The 25,509-nt window shown below is 42.4% G+C and overlaps 1 protein-coding gene across 1 annotated transcript in view; it reads right to left on the bottom strand.

Moving 5' to 3' along the window:
• Positions 1-25,509, bottom strand: part of LOC144493033 (uncharacterized) — a 364,898-nt gene that overhangs the window by 270,720 nt on the left and 68,669 nt on the right. The window contains exons 3-4 of the mRNA XM_078211846.1: positions 11,443-11,571; positions 767-850 (exon numbers count right to left, since the gene is read on the bottom strand). Coding sequence (XP_078067972.1) covers positions 767-850; positions 11,443-11,571 — 213 coding nt within the window. The remainder of the gene's footprint in view (positions 1-766; positions 851-11,442; positions 11,572-25,509) is intronic.

Here is a 25,509-nt window from a genome sequence, read left to right as displayed (position 1 = left end):
ATAATAATATTCTGGTTAATAATTAGCTACGTAACTATATATATATATAAATATACACACATACACTATATAGTTATACTACTATTTATTAATCAAATTATTATACAAGAGGCTTGAAGCCTTTATGCTTCTGTCCTAAAATTATATCATACCCCTAAATGAAATATTATATATTATACATGGAGCATTTTTCATTCAGTATTCAATTTAGTTAACTTTAAATTTATGCCAAACCACTGAATATTTTTTCATGATATGAAAAAGCAAATCTTGTTTCTGACCTTTCATTTATTGCTAGATTGTGAAATATTTATTTTACTGCACGTTTCAATGACAAAATATAATATAAAATGCAGCTAAGAAAAATCCCCTACAGGATTCATTACTTCATTCACTTTAATGCAATTTGTTCCTTTGTGAATAATGTTTTGTGATATGGACAGAAACTGGTAAGCTGGGCTAATAATCGTTGATCAATGCTATCAATTATCACCAACTGTCGTCTCTTACACTTTGCCTGATTCCGCAGCAGTAAACAGAACCAAGGCAAGGTTATAATACAAAGTACAGTAATTACATAAAAATGCTAAAGATTGTACATCCATTATTTTATGAGCCCTGTTTCATTTTTCAACAACCTTAGAACTGGCCTTCTCAAGAGTACGTAAGTAAAAGGAAAAACAATCTAAACAGAAATCTAAAATTATGTCCATTAGTGAGTGATTAAAAGGTCCGCACACAGCCATGGTTATTATAAAAAACTTACAGCAATTTGTTTTTCCAGATTTTCTTTAGTTGTAAGTAGAATACTATTCTCCTCCTTACACCCAGTTACCTTAGCAACATATCCCTGTCAAATAAAGAATATTGAACAGATATGATTATTAACTGTGCAATTTATGAATTAATTCATTTTAACATTTAGATTTCTCCTTTGTAGGTTCTACATGTTTCATACACTCATAGCAAGTTAATCAACAGAAGATTTTTTTATAAATTGGAAAATTATTTCTCCCCATACAGTCCAAATCCTTACAAATTACATATTGGTAAACATAAAATGCAACTTTCTGAAAAATAGAAGCTCAATATCAGCTATGAAACATGCACATGACAACTCGTGACTTTAGATACCAGCCTGAAATCAGAATTACTTATAGCAAGTTTGCAAATATAATTTCACTTGCGGACAATTGGGAGGCAACATGATGGTTCTTTTCCAGTTCCTTGAGACAAGTTGGCGAAGGTGTGCAACTTCTCGGGGTTAGTTGGCAACCACTGTGGTCCTATGATTCTCAGTTAACTACCAAGTCGCTGAAGCTATATTCCAAATCTGTGTCAATATATATATTCAGCTCATCCATGCCTGCCACATGACAATTTTACCATCACCCATGGAGAGATTCAAGCCCAGGACAAAAGAGTATTGCTCTAGGTTTGTGATTTATCAATTCAATGACCCAGGCCACAGGAGGAAGCCTCAATATCAATGTATGAACAATTGCATCCTTTGGCAATTACATAGTTAAGCCAATTGTATTGTTAAAGACATGTGATGATCATTGCCTCAACTAGAAATGGACATTGCTGGAACAGGTGGGTGTGGGGAAATAGGCAGTCTTGTTGTTGAGAAGGTGACAGATATACTATTACTGGATTCAACAGTCTGAGCCAAATAATAAAAGCCCAGGGACACTAATACAAAAGCAAGAAATAATGATTAATCTGTAGTTTAGTTTATTTATTTATGTCACAAGTGGCCTACGTTAACACTGCAATGACGTTACTGTGAGAATCCCCTAATTGCCAAACTCCGGCATCTGTTCGGGTACACTGAGGGAGAATTTAACATGGTCAATGTGCCTAACCAGCATGTCTTTCGTACTGTGGGAGCAAACAGGAGCAGCCAGAGGAAACCCACACAGACATAGGAAGAATGTACAGACTCCACACAGACAGTGACCCAAGCTGGGAATCAAACCCAGGTCCCTGGTGCTGAGAGGCAGCAGTGCTAACCACTGTGCCACCATGCGAAGGCAATTGTCTAAGCTATGGCTGCAGTATATCATGATGTAACAGTTGGTGTGTTCTGTTGTACCTGCAACATTGTGTTTGGGGACATTATATCATAGAAGGAAAGCTGTGATCAAGGCAACGAGACCATGTAGAAAATTTGTGCTAAGGATATAACTATAATGGGAAATTTAGAAAAAAAACTAGGTCTGTATTCACTGGGACAAAGGTTAAGGTGTATCACATAAAAAGCTCTTGTTTCTGTAAGAGTTTGAGGTACACGATGAAAGATTTACTTTCCACTGAACAGAGAAATACAATTATTTCTGGTGGATAATGAACTAGTAATGAGAGGGCATAAGCTTAGAATTAGTGCCAAAAGCATAAGAGGAGAGTGTTAGATGAAAAATATTTTTATTTGAATAGTTTTTAGGATATGGAACACCAATGCAAGTGACCACTGAAATCAAATCAATCATACTTTTAAAAAACAAATGACAGGGTTTAGGGGAAAAGAGTATGGGAACTGGGCTGGGTGTAGGTAGTTGAGGTACAGAGTTAGCAGTGACATAATCCTGTAACTCCTTTGATTCTACATGCACAAGACATAAAACATTCCCTTGAACAAGTACATCATTCATTCATACCATGAAGAATGGGAAGCCCCATGCTGCACCATTTTAATCTACCTCTTTCTGGCAATGTGTCTGGCAATTGCCTCAGGCAAGCAGAATCCCAATTAAAAAGATCAAAATCACACTCCTAAGACATGATACTCATTGCAACTACATGCTAACTCAAAATTGTGCATGCCATGCTATTCTCAACATGGCAAAAAATCTTAGTGCAATTGTGCTAGAGAGCTCCTTGAGTCACTGTAAAAGAGGCTACCAGATATTACACATTGAATAACAATTGTTAACTATCTGGGTTGCTAGGGCTGTTTCCAGACTGCACTTTTATTACCTTGAAATTATTTACTCAACTTTCCTTATGGGTACCATATTTACCTCCTTCTTCTGGAGGGAGTAAGATTTGGAAGCGGGACAGGAGCCTCAACAAACACAACAGACTTTAGCTTCTGGACCCAAGGCAATGTTGAGGAAGTGTGCTGAGGAGACTATAACCAACACACCAAGTCTAAAGAGAAAAATCTCAGCTACTATTGCTTCTCTTATGGGCAGGATGTGGCCATCAGGGAGCTGAACCATGAGTCACCAACATTCATCAATACATTCCACTCTCTAACTATCAATGACATAGCGCCTTGAATGTAATAAAATGTGCCAGGTGCTTTAAGAGGAATTGTAAAATGAAATATGACAACTTGCCTGATGAGGCAGTATAGGTCAGATGAACACAAACTTGGTCAAAGGGGCAGATTTTAAGGAATGTCTTAAAGGAGGAAAGGAAGATAGTGAGTCTGAAAGGTACAGAGATTGAATTCCAGAGTTTTACAACCAGGGTCTAATGTACAGAAAATCAATATACAGAAAGCGGCCAATCAAAGGAACATCATCATGCAAGTCTGCGCAAAATGTCTGGGCAGCTGCCAAAATTCAGATTCCAAAATCCCCAAGATATTCTATCCTATGAAGAATGCAACAGGTTGGCTGTTGGGGGGCAGGGGATATCTCCTGCAGACCTAACTTATAACACCAAAGTGCAACTTCAACCGCCACGCGTTCCCCCACTGCACCCGTTAAAGGACAGACAGAGATACAAGATAGAATGCACAAAATCTATACAAGAGTATATAATAGGACTGCAAAAAGCAAGGGTTCAGATTTCTGGACCACTCAGGAGGATCTCAACAATATGGCCCGAATACACTGTCACGCATTGTCATGCTCTCAAGCATAATGAACACCATTGCATTTTAAAGAGGCCTGTCTTATTAGGAGGACAAGCAGCAACAATAATCATCATCAGACAATAAGACCTGCAGAGGAGGGAGGCATACATCAGTGCCTTGTTACAAGGGATGTCAGTTTTTTGTTTATTTGTTCATGAGATGTGGGCATCACTGGCTAGACCAGCACTTATTGCCTTTCCCTAATTGCTCTTCAGAAGGAGCCACCTTCTTGAACCACTAATGTAATGTAAGTACATCCACAGTGCTCTTAGGAAGGGAGTTCTTGTGCGATAGTGTTCTTATGTACCCCCTTCCTTCTCTCGGTGGTGGAGTTTGCAAATTTGGGAGTTGCTGCCAAAAGAATCCTAGGTGATTTCTAGCGCAAATCACAATGCTCCTTGCAGAAACCCACATTATCTAAAACAAATACTAAAACTTGACTCACGGCAGCAAGGAACACAATTAAAATTATTAACTTTAAACTGCTCTGAGGGGAACGGGGGTTAAAAACGCAAAAAGCAACCTTAATTATAGAACCGGCTGGAGGAATGAAGCACAGGCAGATGGGCAAGCAGCAATGCCACCTAGTGCTGGGAGGATAGGAGATAAGCATGTGATTATCATGTAGAGCAATACTTTAGTTCATATACGTCAATGTTTGTTTGCATATTCCCTTTCTATTCTATCATTTAACTTTGGTTTTCTAATTGAAATTCTAAGTGTGCACTGACTTCTCATTAACTGCCAGGAATAACTTAGCTACAAAATGAATAAAAATAAGAAATTGCAAGGAAAGATCCAGGTTGAACAAAAGCAGCAACGAATACTGAAATTTACATTTTTAAATATGGTAAATATGTGACTGCTTATTTGCACCCTGGTACAATTTCTTCAAATGTCTTAGAAAACAGCTTTCAATTGTTGAGTAAATCTAGTCCTATCACTCAAATATTTTGTGCCACATTCACTGACATGCTATCCTCTGTCTTCCAGGACAAATTAGTGTGCAGCCAAAGGCATTAATGTGTGATCTTTATTTCTTCTTCCACAAACAAGGCACATATGTTGGGGAAAAATGATCAAGTCCAAGCTTCAGAGACAAGTTGAAATTTACATGAAGGACAATGGAACTGATAAATTTAATCTGGATGTCATTAAATATGTAACGCTTGGATGTTAATATTTTGTTGAAATATTAATTTGGGAACTCAAAATTTCAGTTTAGAAAAATACAGGCCATTTTTCTAAAAATGTTTTGCATGATTCAGTTCAATCTTTTTTCTATTTTTTTCAATATATTGATAGGTGCTCTGACTAGCAATTAATTAGTTTCCCCAAATCTTCAATACTTTCTCATTGACAACTTTCTATTGTTTAACTTGCCGTTCATTCCTATGTTCCTTGCTTCAGTTCTGATTTACCTTTAGACAAAGTAAGGCAGGCAAGAAATCCATCCTGGATACAAGCTTTGTGATTATGTAATAAATAGACATAGAAGTGTTGTATACATTTAAACAACAGAAGCATGCCCAAAGTCCTTTTGGGACTCCTACTCTGGAATTGCTGGATTTTTGAAGCATTTTCTTTATGATACCCTCAACTTTTCTCGTGGATGTAATGCAACAGTGTGTATCAGTGGTGGATGGAGATGGCTGGACAGTATTATGGAAAGGGGGAAAAAGATCACAGAGTTCAGATTAGGATTAGTGGAAGTGAGTGGAAAAGAATAGTCATTGGGCCCAATGTTTGTTAGCCTAAGGCCAACTGTACATGAACATGACACTTCGTTTGACAGTGCATTTGGAATATAACTATAATACATATTAAATTATATAGCATGACAGAAACAGTCTTACCAAGAAGTAAGTGTGACACTGACAGGAATTGCATACATAGTATATGCCCTCAAGTCTAACAGTTTCTTCCTGTAACATTTTCCTCTGTCACATTTGGGCTCAAAGCAAATCAAAGAAATACTTCTGTCTGCCGGCTTTAAATTGACCATGTGAACTATTTCTAATATATTCCTATAGCACCAGGCCATCAGAGAAGTCACATGTTAAAAATGTTAAACAGATACAGCAGAAATGACTCTCTGAGTCATATTGGTAAGGCAGCTGAGGAAGCTTTACTCCATTTGACTGGGTCTCTGGATTGCTAGTCCATGACAATACCACAATGCCACCACCACCCCCTCGGAATGGAATGTATTCTATTCTCCAACTTTCACATCCTTCAAACCTTGATACAAAATGTAAAGTGGGCGGCACGGTAGCACAGTGGTTAGCACTGCTGCTTCACAGCTCCAGGGACCTGGGTTCGATTCCCGGCTTGGGTCACTGTCTGTGTGGAGTTTGCATATTCTCCTCGTGTCTGCGTGGGTTTCCTCCGGGTGCTCCGGTTTCCTCCCACAGTCCAAAGATGTGCGGGTTAGGATGATTGGTCATGCTAAAAAATTGCCCCATAGAGTCCTGAGATGTGTAGGTTTGAGGGATTAGCGGGTAAATATGTAGGGATATGGGGGTAGGATCTGGGTGGGATTGTGGTTGGTGCAGACTCGATGGGCCGAATGGCCTCCTTCTGCACTGTAGGGCTTCTATGATTCTATGAAAGTGGAAAATCCAAATCACAAAGGAAAGCAATAGAAAATTAACTAAGTATGGGAGGGGATGGAGGAATGGGATACAGGAAGAGAAGAAGAAGAGAAAGACATGCACCCAAGAACAGAAAGTGAGAGGTACACACAGACAAGGATGAAACACAAAGTGACAGAGAGTGGGGGGTGCAGAGCAGGGAGAAAAAGCAGCAGAATGAAGAGTGGAGAAGAGAGAGCTGTGGGTGACAGGCAGACTAGAGAGAACGAGAATCATTCTCCAAGGTGTTGACATCTTTCGGAGAATTGGAGAGGAAAGTTGTCCGTAACAAAAGAAACAAGGATCAGCAGAAAATGCTAATGAATTGGAATTGCATGAGAACATTATATTGGTAGGCCACATAATTAACAAATCAACAAAATTATCAAATTCCACCCAGTGTCCTTCATAAACATAAACTTGAATATGGTTTGTAAAAAGGACACCTTCTGATGGCAAAAGTGTGGTGCAGCATAATCTTTCATGTTGGATTAAGAGGACAATGTCATCATAAACTGAGAATCCAATCTTGAAATAAAAGTCTGACGTTTGGTTTTATTATTGTTATTAGAGCATGGCCCAGAAGAAGTTGTAAACTTTATACAAAAAAAAATCCCTGCAGCATTTAAAATAAGTAGTGCATTCATTATGACCATGAGCATATATAAGTGCATTGACCTAAAGCATATGATCTTGCACTCATGTCTGTACTTTACCATATTATTCATTGTCTCCACTCATCCAATGGATTCAATAATAATTATTGGATCAATGCCCATACTTCTACAGGTTCCCTTTGTATTTCTTATGTACTATCAAACTTGTCAATACTACCTAGTCATGTGGTTAAGTGACAAATACGAGGGAATTAATAATATGCAAAAGAAACTGAAGCAATTGATGGAAGGATTAAGAAAATGCAGAAGGACGTAATATGAATAAATGCATAATACCAATTATACCAAGTAGATTATTGGTAAGACCATAATTGCAGCAGAGTGCAATTTAGTGAATTTAACTATCAGTTGAAGATAGATCAAAGAGCATTACGAATAATTCTAAACTTCGAACATTAAGTCACAAGGAATGAATGCTATTTATGAAACTGCTCTTTTAGAGATAATTGAGAAGACATAAGACAGCAAAGAATGAAAAGCCCAACAATCCCATATCCCACACAAAATTCCTATTTTCGATTCTGTTTCACTGACAGTTGCAATACACAGGAAATGCAGACTGTATCCTGAGTCCAATAAAATAAACAGCAAGATTCCTGGAGCAGGATGTCTCATTCAACTTCACATGAGTCAGTTTAGCCTTTGACATCAAATGTGCACTACGTGGTTTAGCATCAATGCAAAAATAATGCAATGCTTCAAACTGATGCCAAGCTTCTAATATATATGCACCATTAAATAACTGGAGCAAACCAATGCCATCTTTCTCCTTGATTTCTAAGACAGTTGAGATAAGGCTGTAATTCCTATTCACACTTGGAACATTAATTATTTAATCTTAGCAAGGTGGCATTTCAATAGTCCCAACAGCACAGATACATTTCAGTCACATGCAGTATTTGATTATCAGCCTATAATTACAACCATAAATAAAGCAAATAAAGCACCGAGAATCACTTCAAGAGGGTTGAATTGAAAAGCAGAGGCATGTTAACTTGCATAAAACCTTGGTTAGATCACACTTGGAGTATTGTGAACAATTCTGGTCTCAATATTGTAAAATGAATACATAGAAAATACAAAAAAGATGAACTAGAATGATACCAGAATTGAGAGGTTATATCTAACAGGAAAGAATGAACTTGCTGGGGCACTTTAGAAAAGAGGTGCCCTGATAGAAGTCTTTAAAATTATTTTAGGGTTTGATAGGATAAGCTGAGAAAAGATGTTTCCGCTTCTAGGGGAGACCAAAACTAAGGACCATAAACATAAGCTAGTCAGTAATAAATGCAAGTTGTTCCTTCACCTAGAGAATAGTTAGAATGTGGAACTCACTTCCAAAAGGAGTAATTGAGGCAAATAGCATAGGTGCATTTAAGGGAAGGCGAGGGAAGAGATTGCAGAGCCTCTGGCGATGATCTTTGCGTCGTTGATGGAGACGGGAGAGGTTTTGGAGGATTGCAGATGTGGTTTCTATATTCAAGAAAGGGAATAGGGATAGCCCAGGAAATTACCGACCGGTGAGTCTAACCTCAGTGGTTGGTAAGTTGATGGAGAAGATCCTGAGGGACAGGATTTATGAACATTTAGAGAAGTTTAGTATGCTCAAAAATAGTCAGCACGGCTTTGTCAAAGGCAAATCGTGCCTTACGAGCCTGGTGGAGTTCTTTGAAAATGTGACTAAACACATTGACAAAGGAAAAGCGGTAGATGTGGTTTACATGGACTTCAGCAAGGCATTCGATAAGGTCCCCCATGCAAGACTTCTTGAGAAAGTGAGAGGGCATGGGATCCAAGGGGCTGTTGCCTTGTGGATTCAGAACTGGCTTGCCTGCAGAAGGCAGAGAGTGGTTGTAGACGGGTCTTTTTCTGAATGGAGGTCGGTCACCAGTGGAGTGCTCCAGGGATCTGTTCTGGGACCCTTGCTGTTTGTCATTTTCATAAATGACCTGGATGGGGAAGTGGAGGGATGGGTTGGTAAGTTTGCCGACGACACGAAGGTTGGTGGTGTTGTGGGTAGGTTGGAGGGATGTCAGAAGCTGCAGCGTGACATAGATAGGATACAAGACTGGGCGGAGAAGTGGCAGATGGACTTCAACCCAGATAAATGCGTAGTGGTCCATTTTGGCAGGTCAAATGGGATGAAGGAGTATAATATCAAGGGTAAGACTCTTAGCAGTGTAGAAGATCAGAAGGACCTTGGGATCCGGGTCCATAGGAATCTTAAATCGGCCTCGCAGGTAGAGGAGGTGGTTAAGAAGGCGTATGGTGAGCTGGCCTTCATCAATCGAGGGATTGAGTTTAGGAGTCGGGAGATAATGATGCAGCTTTATAAGACCCTCGTCAGACCCCACTTGGAGTACTGTGCTCAGTTCTGGTCGCCTCATTACAGGAGGGATGTGGAAATGATTGAAAGGGTGCAGAGAAGATTTTCAAGGATGTTGCCTGGATTGGTTGGCATGCCTTATGAGGATAGGTTGAGGGAGCTCGGTATTTTCTCCTTGGAGAGACGAAGGATGAGAGGTGACCTGATAGAGGTGTACAAGATGTTGAGAAGTATAGATCGGGTGGATTCTCGGAGGCTTTTTCCCAGGGCTGAAATGGCTGCTACGAGAGGACACAGGTTTAAGGTGCTGGGGAGTAAGTACAGAGGAGATGTCAGGGGTAGGTTTTTCACTCAGAGGGTGGTGGATGAGTGGAATCAGCTGCCGTCAATGGTGGTGGAGGCAAACTCGATAGGGTCTTTTAAGAGACTTCTGGATGAGTACATGGGACTTAATTGGATTGAGGGTTATAGGTAAACCTATGTATAAGCCTAGGTAGGTAGGGACATGACCGGTGCAACTTGTGGGCCGAAGGGCCTGTTTGTGCTGTATTTTTCTCTATGTTCTATGTTCTATAACCACATGAGGGAAAAAGGAAGACAAGGGTATGTTGATGGGATTAGATGAAGAAGGGTGAAAGGAGGCACATGTGAAAGGTAAACAGGTGCAGACCTATTGGTTCCAATGGCCTGTTTCTTTACTGTATAGGAAGGATGTGGAAGCATTGGAAAGGGTGCAGAGGAGATTTACTAGGATGTTGCCTGGTATGGTGGGAAGGTCTTATGAGGAAAGGCTGAGGGACTTGAGGTTGTTTTCGTTAAAGAGAAGAAGGTTAAGAGGTGACTTAATAGAGGCATACAAGATGATCAGAGGATTAGATAGGGTGGATAGTGAGAGCCTTTTTCCTCGTATGGTGATAGCTAGCACGAGGGGACATAGCTTTAAATTGAGGGGTGATAGATATAGGACAGATGTCAGAGGTAGGTTCTTCACTCAGAGAGTAGTAAGGGCGTGGAATGCCCTGCCTGCAGCAGTAGTGGACTCGCCAACATTAAGGGCATTTAAATGGTCATTGGATAAACATATGGATGATATTGGAATAGTGTAGGTTAGATGGGCTTTAGATTGGTTTCACTGGTCGCACAACATCGAGGGCCGAAGGGCCTGTACTGCGCTGTAATGTTCTATGTTCTATGTAAATACTATGTAGTACCACCAATACCCTTCAGCCTATTTGTACAATCCAGATCTGCAGAGTCTATGGTAATAGATCTAATTTGAGCAGAGATACTCAAGAAAGGCAAGAAATTGTAATTCCTAAATAAATTGTGCAGCAGTGGATCTGGACTAGACAGCCAACAAAGAGTATTTCATACTGTGAAAAGAGTTTGAAATTATCTAATGATTCTCATAAAAGGTATAGTCTTATACATCGTCTGTGGAAGAAATGAACTTAATTGATAAAATGACCTTTTTCACTGCGTGCCATTTTATTTGGTATGCAACTGGGTAATTAATAATCATCTTGCAGGAGAAAAGTAATCGGTGTACAGGAGGCATAGAAAATTGTTGCCTCTCAACTCCCATCATTATGAATGGCAAATAGTTTCAGAACAGATAAACATATCTGAACAATAAAAATGTTCAATGTTTTGAAAGAATAATTGGAAATGTCCAAAGACATTTAAAAAGGAAAAATTACACAATGCCTCAAGGTACTTGGAATCCCTGGCATAAACACACCATCAAAATGTGTTGTATGATAAGGAACATGAACTCCTGAATTGTTTACAATGAAACTTTGATCTACCTTAAACTGCAGTTTTCACTTGTGAGCAGTTTGTATATTATGTTCTGAATCATGGCTCTTCGGATCATTATCAAACCGTTTTGTAAAGTAAAAGACCAACAGATGAAGTCTTAGAGCATTCAATGATTACCTGCAGCTCTTCTTCCAGAGAAGTTACTCTTCGATTGGTTTCTCTTTCGAGCTCCTCCATCGTCTGAACCAGAACATCATTTTGTTCACTTAAGTCATTGATGTAAGACTGCAGAATCTGCACCTTCAACTAAACAAACAAGGCAAAGTAAACACTATGTAGAAATTCTAGCATTAAACTGATCTTGACAATATTAATTAAATTGAGAATTAAATCTCAAAAATACACTATTAGTGAATACTTGAACAATAAATAAAGGACAGAATGCAGTGAGTAGGAATATATGGATATTTCTAGCATCGACAATACATATTTCAAGTTATTTTAGGATAAATACACATTGATCTCACGCACGCACATAGCAGATCTGCTATAACATAGCACAGAGAATAGGAGTATATAGATTTTTTAGAAAAACTCAAGGATATTTAGTCACGTACTGATCAATGGGCAATTCCTAGCATCTGGCAATAGTTTTTTTTTATTCATAAGAACATAAGAACTCGGAGCAGGAGTAGGCCATCTGGCCCCTCGAGCCTGCCCCGCCATTCAATAAGATCATGGCTGATCTTTTCGTGGACTCAGCTCCACTTACCCGCCCGCTCACCATAACCCTTAATTCCTTTACTGTTCAAAAGTTTATCTATCCTTGCCTTAAAAACATTCAATGAGGTAGCCTCAACTGCTTCACTGGACGGGGAATTCCACAGATTCACAACCCTTTGTGTGAAGAAGTTTCTCCTCAACTCAGTCCTAAATCTGCTCCCCCTTATTTTGAGGCCATGCCCCCTAGTTCTAGTTTCACCCGCCTGTGGAGACAACTTCCCTGCATCAATCTTATATCATAGAAACCCTACAGCACAGAAAGAGGCCATTCGGCCCATCAAGTCTGCGCCGACCACAATCCCACCCAGGCCCTACCCCCAGGATGTCTCTGGTCGAGTCCCAGAAATCCTGAAGGGGGAGGGAGAGGAGCCGAAGGTCGTGATGCATATAGGTACTGCTGACATAGGTAGGAAGAGGGAAGGGGTCATGAAAAGAGAATATAGGGAGTTAGGTAGACAGCTGAGAAAGAGGAATGCAAAGGTAGTAATCTCGGGATTGCTGCCTGTGCCGCGGGAGAGTGAGAACAGGAATCGGTGGAGAATGAATGCGTGGCTGAGGGACTGGAGCAAGGGACAAGGATTTGGGTACTTGGATCATTGGGACCTCTTTAGGGGCAGGTGTGACCTGTTTAAAAAAGACGGGTGGCACTTGAATCCCAGGGGGACCAATATCCTGGCGGGAAGATTGGCTAAGGCTACTGGAGAGACTTTAAACTAGAAAGGTTGGGGGGAGGGAATCGAAATGAGGGGACTGAGAGCGAGGAGGTTAGCTCGCAAATAGATAAGGAATGTAAACAGGGTAAGAGGGAGGTTAGACGAGTGATGGAGAAGGGAAGTGCTCAGGCTGAAGGTCTGAGATGTGTCTATTTTAATGCCAGGAGTGTAGTGAATAAAGTGGATGAGCTTAGAGCGTGGATTGCTGCTTCGAATTGTGATGTGGTGGCCATTACGGAGACTTGGATGTCTCAGGGACAGGACTGGGTGCTTCAGGTGCCGGGTTTTAGATGTTTCAGGAAGGACAGGGAGGGAGGTAAGAGAGGGGGGGGGAGTGGCACTGTTGATCAGGGATAGTGTCACGGCTGTAGAGAAGGTGGACGCCGTGGAGGGATTGACTACGGAGTCTCTGTGGGTGGAGGTTAGGAACAGGAAGGGGTCGGTAATGTTGCTGGGTGTTTTCTATAGGCCGCCCAATAGTAACAGAGATGTTGAGGAGCAGATGGGGAAACAGATCCTGGAGAGATGTAGGAATAACAGAGTTGTCGTGATGGGAGATTTTAATTTCCCAAACATAGATTGGAATATCCCTAGGGCTAGGGGTTTGGATGGAGAGGAGTTTGTTAGGTGTGTCCAGGAGAGTTTCCTGACACAGTATGTGGATAAGCCTACTAGAGGAGAGGCTGTACTTGATCTGGTGCTGGCTAATGAACCTGGACAGGTGGAGGATCTCTCGGTGGGTGAGCATCTTGGGGATAGCGATCATAATTCTATCTCCTTCACGATAGCATTGGAAAGAGATAGGATCAGGCAGGCTAGGAAAGTGTTTCTCTGGAGTAAAGGGAAATACAGTGTCATCAGGGAGGAAATTAGACGGGTAAATTGGAAGGAGGCATTCTTGGGGAAAAGTACCGAAGGAAAGTGGAGGATTTTCAAGGAATGTTTGTCTGGAGCTCTGCATGACAACGTTCCGATGAGACAGGGGGGTGTTGGTAGGGTACAGGAACCGTGGTGCACGAAGGTTGTGATGAACCTGGTGAATAAGAAAAGAGAGGCGTACAGAAGGTTCAGAGAGCTAGGAGGTGTTAAGGATTTAGAGGAGTATACGGGATGTAGGAAGGAGCTTAAGAAGGAAATTAGGAGAGCGAGAAGGGGTCATGAGAAGGCCTTGGCGGGTAAGATTAAGGAGAATCCCAAGGCTTTCTACAAATATGTCAAGAGTAAAAGGATGAGATGTGAAGGCATAGGACCCTTAAAAGGTGAAGGGGGAAAAGTTTGTGCGGAACCGTTAGAAATGGCGGAGCTGCTTAATGAATACTTTACCTCGGTATTCACGGTGGAAAGGGATCTGGGTGGTTGTACTGCTGGTTTGCGGTGGACAGAAAGGATCGAGCATGTGGACATAAAGAAAGAGGATGTGTTGGAACTATTGAATGGCATCAAGGTTGGTAAGTCGCCGGGAACGGATGGGATGTACCCCAGGTTACTGTGGGAGGCGAGGGAGGAGATTGCGGAGCCTTTGGCGATGATCTTTGCATCGTCGATGGAGACGGGAGAGGTTCCGGAGGATTGGAGGATTGCAGATGTGGTCCCTATATTCAAGAAAGGGAACAGGGACAGCCCGGGAAATTACCGACCGGTGAGTCTAACCTCAGTGGTTGGTAAGTTGATGGAGAGGATCCTGAGAGACAGGATTTATGATCATCTAGAGAAGTTTAGTATGATCAAAAGTAGTCAGCACGGCTTTGTCAAGGGCAGGTCGTGCCTTACAAGCCTGGTTGAGTTCTTTGAAAATGTGACCAAACACATTGACGAAGGAAGAGCGGTGGATGTGGTCTATATGGACTTCAGCAAGGCGTTAGATAAGGTCCCCCATGCAAGACTTCTTGAGAAAGTGAGAGGGCATGGGATCCAAGGGGCTGTTGCCTTGTGGATCCAGAACTGGCTTGCCTGCAGAAGGCAGAGAGTGGCTGTGGAGGGGTCTTTCTCTGCATGGAGGTCAGTGACCAGTGGAGTGCCCCAGGGATCTGTTCTGGGACCCTTGCTGTTTGTCATTTTCATAAATGACCTGGATGAGGAAGTGGAGGGATGGGTTGGTAAGTTTGCTGACGACACCAAGGTAGGTGGTGTTGTGGATAGTTTGGAGGGATGTCAGAAGTTGCAGCGAGACATAGATAGAATGCAAGACTGGGCGGAGAAGTGGCAGATGGACTTCAACCCGGATAAGTGTGTGGTGATCCATTTTGGCAGATCCAATGGGATGAAGCAGCAGTATAATATGAAGGGTACCATTCTTAGCAGTGTAGAGGATCAGAAGGACCTTGGGGTCCGGGTCCATAGGACTCTTAAATCGGCCTCGCAGGTGGAGGATGCGGTCAAGAAGGCGTACGGCGTACTGGCCTTCATTAATCGAGGGATTGAGTTTAGGAGTCGGGAGATAATGCTGCAGCTTTATAGGACCCTGGTTAGACCCCACTTGGAGTACTGCGCGCAGTTCTGGTCACCTCATTACAGGAAAGATGTTGAAGCCATTGAAAGGGTGCAGAGGAGATTTACAAGGATGTTGCCTGGATTGGGGGGCATGCCTTATGAGGATAGGTTGAGGGAGCTTGGTCTCTTCTCCCTGGAGAGACGAAGGATGAGAGGTGACCTGATAGAGGTTTACAAGATGTTGAGAGGTCTGGATAGGGTAGACTCTCAGAGGCTATTTCCAAGGGCTGAAATGGTTGCTACGAGAGGACACAGATTTAAGGTGCTGGGGGGTAGGTACAGAGGAGATGTCAGGGGTAAGTTTTTCACTCAGAGGGTGGTGGGTGAGTGGAATCGGCTGACGTCGGTGGTGGTGGAGGCAAACTCGTTGGGGTCTTTTAAGAGACTTCTGGATGAGTACATGGGATTTAATGGGATTGAGGGCTATAGATAGGCCTAGAGGTGGGGATGTGATCGGCGCAACTTGTGGGCCGAAGGGCCTGTTTGTGCTGTGGCTTTCTATGTTCTATGTTCTAACCTACGCATCTCAGGACACTAAGGGCAATTTTAGCATGGCCAATCAACCTAAACCGCACATGTTTCTATAAGATCTCCCCTCATTCTTCTGAATTCTAATGAGTATAGCCCCAGTCTACTCAGTCTCTCCTCATAAGCCAATCCTCTCAACTCCGGAATCAACCTCGTGAATCTCCTCTGAACCCCCTCCAGTGCCAGTATATCCTTTCTCAAGTAAGGAGATCAAAACTGTACACAGTACTCCAGTGGCCTCATCAGCATCTTATACAGCTGCAACATAACCTCGCTGTTTTTAAACTCCATCCCTCTAGCAATGAAGGACAAAATTCCATTTGACTTCTTAATTACCTGCTGCACCTGCAAACCAACTCCTTGTGATTTTTGCACAAGGACACCCAGGGTCCCTCTGCACAGCAGCATGTTGCAATTTTTTACCATTTAAATAACAGTCCATTTTGCTGTTATTCCTACCAAAATCGATGACCTCACATTTACCAAAATTGTAGTCCATCTGCCAGACCCTCGCCCACTCACTTAGACATTCATTCATGGAATGTGGGTGTAAATGGCTGGGCCAGCATTTGTTGCCCATCCATAATTTCCTTTGAATTGAGTGGCTTGCTAGGCCATTTCAGACGGCATTTTTTAAAGAGTCAATCACATTTCAGTGGGTCTGTGGTCATCTGTAGGCCAGACCGAGTGAGAATGGTAGATTTCCTTTCCTAAAGGACATTAATGTAGGGTAGCAGGACTTGGTATCTCTGGGAGATTATGGTGGGGAAAGCGTTCCAGAGTGTGGCACCATCAAGTATGGCAACTGTGGGATCCAAGGGTCTAATAAGATTAGAGACAGACCAAGCAGGATGCAACATGGGCCACCCCAACCCACTGTTCCCAGCTATCAGAGATGGCCATCAAGTCTGGACCTGAGCAATCTGCCCAGATTGGGACTTAAAGTGTATTTTTAAGTGCAAGTGAAAGAGGGAGAAAGCAAAGTGGGAAAGATCAAGAGAGGATAGAGAGAGAAAGAGGAGGTAAAGAGGAGATAAAAAACATAAGAACAAAATAAAGAAGCAAGAAAAGAAATTTGAAAGAAAAAGAGAGTCCTAAAATTTTTCAGGAATTCTGCATTCCCCACTGTTGGCAGCCAATTTTTCAATTTTCTAGGTCCTAAACTCTGGAATTCTCCCCCTAATTTTCTGTCTCTCTCTCTCACTCTCTTCCTTCAAGGCCCTCCGTAAAACTTCATAATTTAACAAAACTTTTAATCAACTGTCCTAATATCTCACTATTTAACTCAACTTCAATTTTGGTCTTATTGACCTTCCGTGAAGCACCTTGGCATATTTTCCAAAATTCTGCTGTCCACATACTAAGGCATGCCATGTCCCATGCAGTTAACTAAATGATTAGTTAAAACTGGTTACTTGGACAGCAGGGCTGCCTCAGGTCTTAGGAATTTCCACTAGTATAAAAACACAGAGACCACCCTGACACAGTACAGCTTTGACAAAGGATTTAACTCAGGAACCTGGTAAGTGAGGAAATTCTAAGTGCTTTAAGGGTTGAACTCTTTCTATCTAGTCAAGTTTTGCAATTAGCATTCAACTTAACTTGTAGCTTCTTCCAGTGTTAGAAAGTGGGCTTCTACTGGCAGCTGCACAGTTAATTAAAACTGGTTACCTGGTCAGCAGCAGTTGCTTCAGGTCAGGTATAAAAACAGGAAGCTCTTGTTATTGCAAGAAGGCCAGCAGGACTGCGAGCTGCTTCAACAGAGTACTTAACTCGAGAATTTGGTGAATGATGGTAGAGATACCGTTCTGATCTTTTACAAGACAAGGAGTGGCCTGAGAAAGGGGGTGAGAGATAATGAGACCCAAGGGCCGAGGTCTAGAGACAATAATTAGGTGAGCAGATAGGTTATTGGATGGTGAGTTCTGCTTTTCTTTTCTCTGAACTAGAGCAGTAGCTTAAACTAGGACTGGGGAGATATAAGTACTGTATTAAGTTTATAACTGAACTCGTTAGCATTAAGTAATATTACTATAAATAATCTTTAAGTGATATTTCAAAACTTGAAACCCTATTTACTTTTTTAAAAATACAATAGCGATGGCAGAGTAGGTGATGGGTTGCATGTGATGGACATCAGTGTAGTTCACAACAACCACATCTACTGTCAGCACCTGCAGCTCGAGAAACTTTGGCTCAGTGTTGATGAACTGGAGTTTAAGTTTTGGGCATTCCAATGCATCAGGGAGAGAGAGAGTTATCTGGACATTTTCTCCCAGGCAGCAGTCACGCTTACTAAGTTTTGTACTTCAGAGATGGCTCGTGGTCAAGGATGGTAGGGTTTGACTATGAGCGAGGCAGGTATAGGGATCCAGAAGGGAGGACTGGAGGAGGCACTATCCTTGTTTGTTCAACAGATGCGCACATGGTTTGTGCAATCTGTGAGGACGAGATGGTGGTAGTTTGAAAATCGCTAGTTTTAGTGTGATTATCATTTTGTAGTTTCAATTAATATGTTTTTCAGCATTTTCTGCTAAAATTGATGGAAGCCATTTTAATAAAAAACGAAACCAGTATTATTGAAAACCAGCCGGATCAGTTAATTTGATTTGATTTATTATTGTCATATGTATTAACATACAGTGAAAAGTATTGCTTCTTGTGCGCTATACAAAGCATACTGTTCATAGAGAAGGAACCAAGAGAGTGCAGAATGTAGTGTTACAGTCATAGCTAGGGTGTAGAGAAAGATCAACTTAATGCGAGGTAAGTCCATTCAAAAGTCTGACAGCAGCAGGGAAGAAGCTGTTGTTGAGTCAGTTGGTACGTGACCTCAGACTTTTGTATCTTTTTCTCGATGGAAGAAGGTGGAAGAGAGAATATCCGGAGGGCGTGGGTCCTTAATTATGCTGGCTGCTTTGCCGAGGCAGCGGGAAGTGTAGGCAGAATCAATGGATGGGAGACTGGTTTGCGTGATGGATTGGGCTACATTCACGACCTTTTCTAGTTCCTTGCGGTCTTGGGCACAGCAGGAGCCATACCAAGCTGTGATACAACCAGAAAGAATACTTTCTATGGTTCATCTGTAAAAGTTGGTGAGAGTCGTAGCTGACATGCCAAATTTCCTTAGTCTTCTGAGAAAGTAGAGATGTTGGTGAGTTCTGCTTTTCTTTTCTCTGAACTAGAGCAGTAGCTTAAATTAGGACTGGGGAGATATATGTACTGAATTAGCTAACTTTATGTAACATTACTACAAATAATCTTTAAATGATATTTCAAAACTTGAAACCCTAATCACTTAAAAAAAGTACAATAGAGATGGCTGAGCAGGCGATGGGTTGCATGTGATGGACATCAGTGTAATTCACAACAACCACATCTACAGTCAGCACCTGCAGCTCGAGAAACTGGCTCAGTGTTGATGAACTGGAGTTTTAAGTAGACAGCCTTGAATGTGAGGCAAGTAAAGAATAAATAATTCATTAATAGATATGTTAGATAAGTAATGTAATTTGGAACACAAATGTTTATAACTTTTATAACTATAAACATATTATTAACAATTAATCATTAATATATCTTTTAAAGTGCTGTATGAATAAGAATATTGTGTACTTCTCAGGGCACAGAATAAGGAAATAACGTGAATGTTAACCTTGATTAGGAGGACTGAATAGGTCCTAGACAGCTATGTTGACCAATTATTGGTCGAGACCCAGCCTATCTCAAGATAAGAGATATAGGGCGGGATTTTACAGCCTCGCTCGTCCCGAAACTGTAAAATTCCACTGTTCGCCCCTCACCTGCTCCAACTCCCGTGGCGGATGGGGCAGTAAAATTCTGGCCATAGTTTGAGAAGAAGTATTGTCTTAAAGCAGAGACAACATGCATAATTAGCTAAAAACCAACAGGTTAATTTTTATTTCATTATGAACAATTATAGAGCAATTCGCTATTTTTCCAAGATGGGCTTTCAATGTTTTAAGGCATAAACAAGGGGTCCCAAGGAGCCATTTTGGGAGACAGAGAAGAAGAGAGATGGGAAGAGAATGATGTTTATGGAGAGATGCTGAGAGCTGATTTAGATGTTCTTCAGAGTTTCACTTCATGACTTAGTCTGAGAAGGGAGGTGAGAAGTCTATCCAATTGTTAAAGTTAAGCTTTCTCCTCTTACAGTTGAGTGCTGCTAATTGCTGTCAATTGACAGCTTTGCTTTTTTTCTTATCTTTGTGACTTGTTATCTTTTCAATGATTAATAAACTTTCTGAATTTATCATTTTAAGTGTTCTTTCTTGCCATATGGTTAAGAATCTGATGTTATTTACAATTAGGGGGTTATTGCAAACAAGTGAACCCAATAAATCTTTGTTCAGATAAATAAAAAAAACAACTTAGAGAGTGCAATGACTGCAGGGAAGGTGAGCAAACTGACCATAGTGCTATGGTACAGAGAACCATTCAAGTGGGGGCTGGGGGGCGCATAGAAAGGAATGCAGTGTTAGGAGGGTTAGTATAGTTAGGGGGATAAACACTGTTCTCTGCAGCTGACAGTCAAGAGTCCGGAGAGCCCCATTCCAGGGTTAAGGACATCTCCTTGGAGCGGGAGAGAAACTTAAGAGTGGGGGGGGAAAGGATCCAGTTGTCATGGTTCACATGGGTACCAAAGATATAGATTAAACTAAGAAAGCGGTTTTGCTTTGGGAATATGAGTATCTGCAGACTAAAGTATAAACTAGAACCATAAAGGTAGCAATCTCTGGATTACCTGAGCCAAAAGCAATTTGGCATAGGGTAAAAAAGATCAGAGAGTTGAGTGTATAGCTCAAAGATTAATGTCGGAGAAATGGGTTTCAATTCATTGGGCACTGACATCAGTACCAGAGAAAAAGGAAGTTGTTCCTTTGGGATTGGCTTCAACTGAACCACAGAACCGGGCTGGGATCCATGTCAAAGAACAAAACAGCACAGGAATAGGCCCTTTGGCCCTCCAAGCCTGTGCCGCTCATGTGCCCAACTGGACCATTCGTTTGTATCCCTCTATTCCCAGTCTGTTCATGTGGCTATCTAGATAAGTCTTAAACGATCCCAGCGTGTCCGCCTCAATCACCTTGCTTGGCAGTGCATTCCAGGCCCCCACCACCCTCTGTGTAAAATATGTCCCCCTGACATCTGTGTTGAACCTTGCCCCCCTCACCTTGAACCTGTGACACCTTGAACCTGTGACCCCTTGTGTTCGTCACCTCCGACCTGGGAAAAAGCTTCCCACTGTTTACCCTATCGATGCCCTTCATAATTTTATACACCTCTATTAGGTCGCCCGTCATCCTCCGTCTTTCCAGGGAGAACATCCCCAGTTCACCCAATCTCTCCTCATAGCTAAGATTCTCCATACCAGGCAACATCCTGGTAAACCTTTTCTGTCGTCTCTCCAAAGCCTCCACGTCCTTCTGGTAGTGTGGCGACCAGAACTGGACGCAGTATTCCAAATGTGGCCCAACCAACGTTCTATACAGCCGCAACATCATATGCCAACTTTTATATTCTATGTCCCGTCCAATAAAGACAAGCATGCCACCCTCTCCACCTGTGCTGCCACCTTCTTGACCACCCTCTCCACCTGTGCTGCCACCTTTAAGGATCTGTGGACTTGTACACCCAGGTCCCTCTGTGTGTCTATACTCCTGATGGTTCTGCCATTTATTGTATAGCTCCCCATTACATTAGATCTACCGAAATGCATCACTTCGCATTTATCTGGATTAAATTCCATCTGCCATTTCTCCGCCCAATGTTCCAGGCTATCTATATCCTGCTGTATTCTCTGACAATATTCATCACTATCCGCAACTCCAGCAATCTTTGTGTTTTCCGCAAAATTACTGATCACACCAGCTGCATCTTCCTCCGAATCATTTATATATATCACAAACAGCAGAGGTCCCAGTACAGAGCCCTACGGAACACCACTAGTCACAGGCCTCCAACTGAAAAAAGACCCCTCCACTGTTACCCTCTGTCTTCTGTGGCTAAGCCAGTTCTCCACCCATCTAGCTAGCTCACCTTTTATCCCGTGAGAATTAACCTTTTGCACCAGCCTGCCATGAGGGACCTTGTCAAACACTTTACTAAAATCCATATAGACGACATCCACGGCCCTTCCCTCGTCAATCGTTTTTGTCACCTCCTCAAAAAACTCAACTATATTTGTGAGGCATGACCCCCCCTTGTACAAAACCATGCTGTCTATCGCGAATGAGATTATTCCATTCTAAATGCGCATAGATCCTATCTCTAAGAATCTTCTCCAACAATTTCCCTACCATGGACGTCAAGCTCACCGGCCTATACTTACCCGGGTTATCCTTGCTACCCTTCTTAAATAACGGGACCACATTTGCTATCCTCCAATCCTCTGGGACCTCACCTGTGTCCAGTGAAGAGACAAAGATTTCTGTTAGAGGCCCAGCAATTTCATCTCTTGCCTCCCTGAGGAGTCTAGGATAGATGCCATCCGGCCCTGGAGATTTGTCTGTCTTAATGTTTCCTAAAAAGCCTAACACTTCCTCCCTTGTAATTTAGATTTTTTCTAACGGGTCAACACATCTCTCAGACACTACCAGTCAACATGTCCCTCTCCTTTGTGAATACTGATGCAAAGTATTCGTTTAGGATCTCACCTACTTCCTTTTGTTCTAAGCATAATTCCCCTCCTTTGTCCCTGAGAGGTCCGACTCTTTCCCTAACAACCCTCTTGTTCCTAACGTATGTATAAAATGCCTTAGGATTCTCCTTAATCCTGTCTGCCAAGGACATTTCATGACCCCTTTTTGTCCTTCTAACTCCCTGTTTGAGTTATTTTCTACTTTCTCTGTATTCCTCCAGTGCTCCATCTGTTTTTAGCTGCCTGGACCTCATGTATGCCTCCTTTTTCTTTTTGATTAGACCCACAATTTCACTGGTTATCCACGGCTCTCGAATCCTACCTTTCCTATCCTTCCTCTTTACAGGCACATGCCTGTCCTGCAGTCCTATCAACTGCTCCTTAAAAGACTCCCACATGCCAGATGTGGATTTACCCTTGAACAGCCTCTCCCAATCAACAGCCACCAAATCCTGCCTAATCCGGCTGTAGTTAGCCTTCCCCCAATTCAGCACCTTACCCATTAGACAACACTCATCTTTTTCCATTACTTTCCTAAAGTTTACGGAATTGTGGTCACTATTTGCCACATGTTCCCCCACTGAAACTTTGATGACCTGACCGGGCTCATTCCCCAGTACTAGGTCCAGTATAGCCCCCTCTCTAGTTGGACTGTCAACATATTGTTCCAAAGAACCTTCCTGTACGCATTTTATAAATTCTTTCCCGTCCAGGCCCCCAGCCCTAAGCGATTTCCAGTCTATGTGAGGGAAATTAAAGTCTCCCACTACAACCACCCTATTTTTTCTGCACCTGTCCAGAATCTCCTTACATATCCGTTCCTCAACTTCCCGTGGGCTGTTGGGAGGCCTGTAGTATGCCCCCAGCACAGTGACTGCGCCCTTCCTGTTTCTGAGCTCCACCCACAGTGAATCGTTATCTGACCCTTCCAAATTGTCCACCCTCTGTACCGCTGTAATATGCTCCCGAACCAGCATTGCTACTCCCCCACCTCTCCTAGCCCCTCCTCTGTCTCGCCTAAAACACTTATACCCTGGAATATTCAGCTGCCAGTCCTGTCCTTCTTTTAACCAAGTTTCCATCACTGCAACCACATCCAAGTTCCGCGCAAGCATTAAGGCTCTAAGCTCGTCTGTCTTGCCTGTGACGCTCCTTGCATTGAAGCAGATGCACTCCAGACCTCCAGGCCCACTGAGGTCATCCTCCCCCAGAATGCTCTTCCTCTTAGATAGCCTTGTCTTGGCCCCAACCTCGTCCCCAGCCTCTATGCTTATTGACCTATTGTTCTGATCCCCACCTCCCTGCCACATTAGTTTAAACCCACCCGAACCGCACTAGCAAAACTCCCAGCTAGGATACTCCAGTTTAGGTGTGACCCGTCCTTCTTGTACAGGTGCCATCCTCTCTTGAAGACTGTCCTGGTGAATCAAATGACGGGAGCTGAAGAGAGGATTTCAAACTAAATGGGAGGGTAGGATTCAGGGGAGGGGAAATTTAGGAAGTTAAAGAGAAAAGACAAGGCAATAGTGCAGGGTAGCATTATGAGTAGTGATAACCAGAGTGTGACAAGAACAAAAACAAGTGTACAAACATCCAGTGCACCAGCAAATAGGGTGAGATTAGGGGAAAAGGAGAACAGAAAGAATTAAAGGCTATACCTGAATGAGCACAACATCTGTAACATGATAGTTGAATTAACAGCACAAATGGAAGTATATGGACAGATCTTGGCTAAATGCATCCCTATCAGTGCGGTTTCGGAACTGGAGAAACCCAATCAACATGATAGTCTTAATCTAGTAGTTGAAGGAGAAATGCCATGAAAAAAGGACACCACAAGATATTGGCCTAGATTTGAAGGTGGGGGACCTTAGAAAATAAAGTGGATAGCCTTTCTGCCCACACCCAGCCTGGTATCCCCTGGGGCAGCCTGGTCACTTTCAGTGCATTGGGCAAAAAGTATGGGTATGTCCCTCAGGGCTTCCCCTGTGTGCAACAGAGGCATCTGTCCACCCAAGATCAGACCCACCCCTCTTTAACCCTCACAGAAACCCTACAGTGCAGAAAGAGGCCATTTGGCCCATCGAGTCTGCACCGACCACAATCCCACCTCAGCCCTACATATTTACCCGCTAATCCCTCTAACCTACACATCTCAGGACACTAAGGGGCAATTTTTTAGCATGGTCAATCAACTTAACCCGCACATCTTTGGATGGTCTCCTCCACCCCATTCTCTCTAATGGTGACCCTAATCGATTGGCCAGCAACACTCTAGCATAGCTCTCTCCTCCTAAATGCAGTCTGAAGGCTGTTCCCAGTGCAATGTTGCTGCAGAGCAGCCAACTTCTGAGTTGGCAGGTTCACAACTAATCTTTCCGTCAGGGATGTGTAATACATTTCCCTGTAAAATCAACCCAATGTCTTCATTGATCTCACCAAGGAATTTGACCATGTGAGCAGAGGCAGCCTATTTAAGGTGAAGAAGATTGGTTGGCTGCCTAAGCTACTCTGTGCAATCTCCTTTTTCTATGGCAAGATGATAAGTACGGTCAACTGTGATGAGACAACATCTGATATTCACATTGGGATCAAACAAGGTTGTGTCTAGCACCAACGTAATGGAACTGATGGGGAGCCGTTCAGCCTTGCCGGCCTGAGATCCAAGACAAAACTGCACCATATCAACATCAGGGAGTTGCTCTATGCCAATGATGCCACAATCACATTTCATACCGAGGAACATCTTCAGCAGCAATTGAAGAAACTCTGTCACACCTGTAAAGAGTTAGGTGTGACCATCAGCATCAGGAAAGCAAATGTCATCGTCCAGGATGTTGCCATACCACTAATCAGCACTGACAATGTGATTCTGGAAGTAGTTAATAGCTCCAAAATCACTCGCAAAATGTCACTTGTTGCTGAAATCAACATTCATTGCAAAAGCTGCAGTTGTTATATACAAACTGTGTGGAAAAATAGTAACCTAATTCAATGGCAAATCATGATTTTACCAAGCCTGCAAACCTCAATGTATTCCTCTACAGTAGTGATACCTGGACAACAAAT

The sequence above is a fragment of the Mustelus asterias genome, chromosome 4, assembly GCF_964213995.1.
Source record: "Mustelus asterias chromosome 4, sMusAst1.hap1.1, whole genome shotgun sequence".
In the NCBI taxonomy this organism is placed as follows: domain Eukaryota; kingdom Metazoa; phylum Chordata; class Chondrichthyes; order Carcharhiniformes; family Triakidae; genus Mustelus; species Mustelus asterias.
This window is presented reverse-complemented; position numbering and strand designations above follow the sequence as displayed.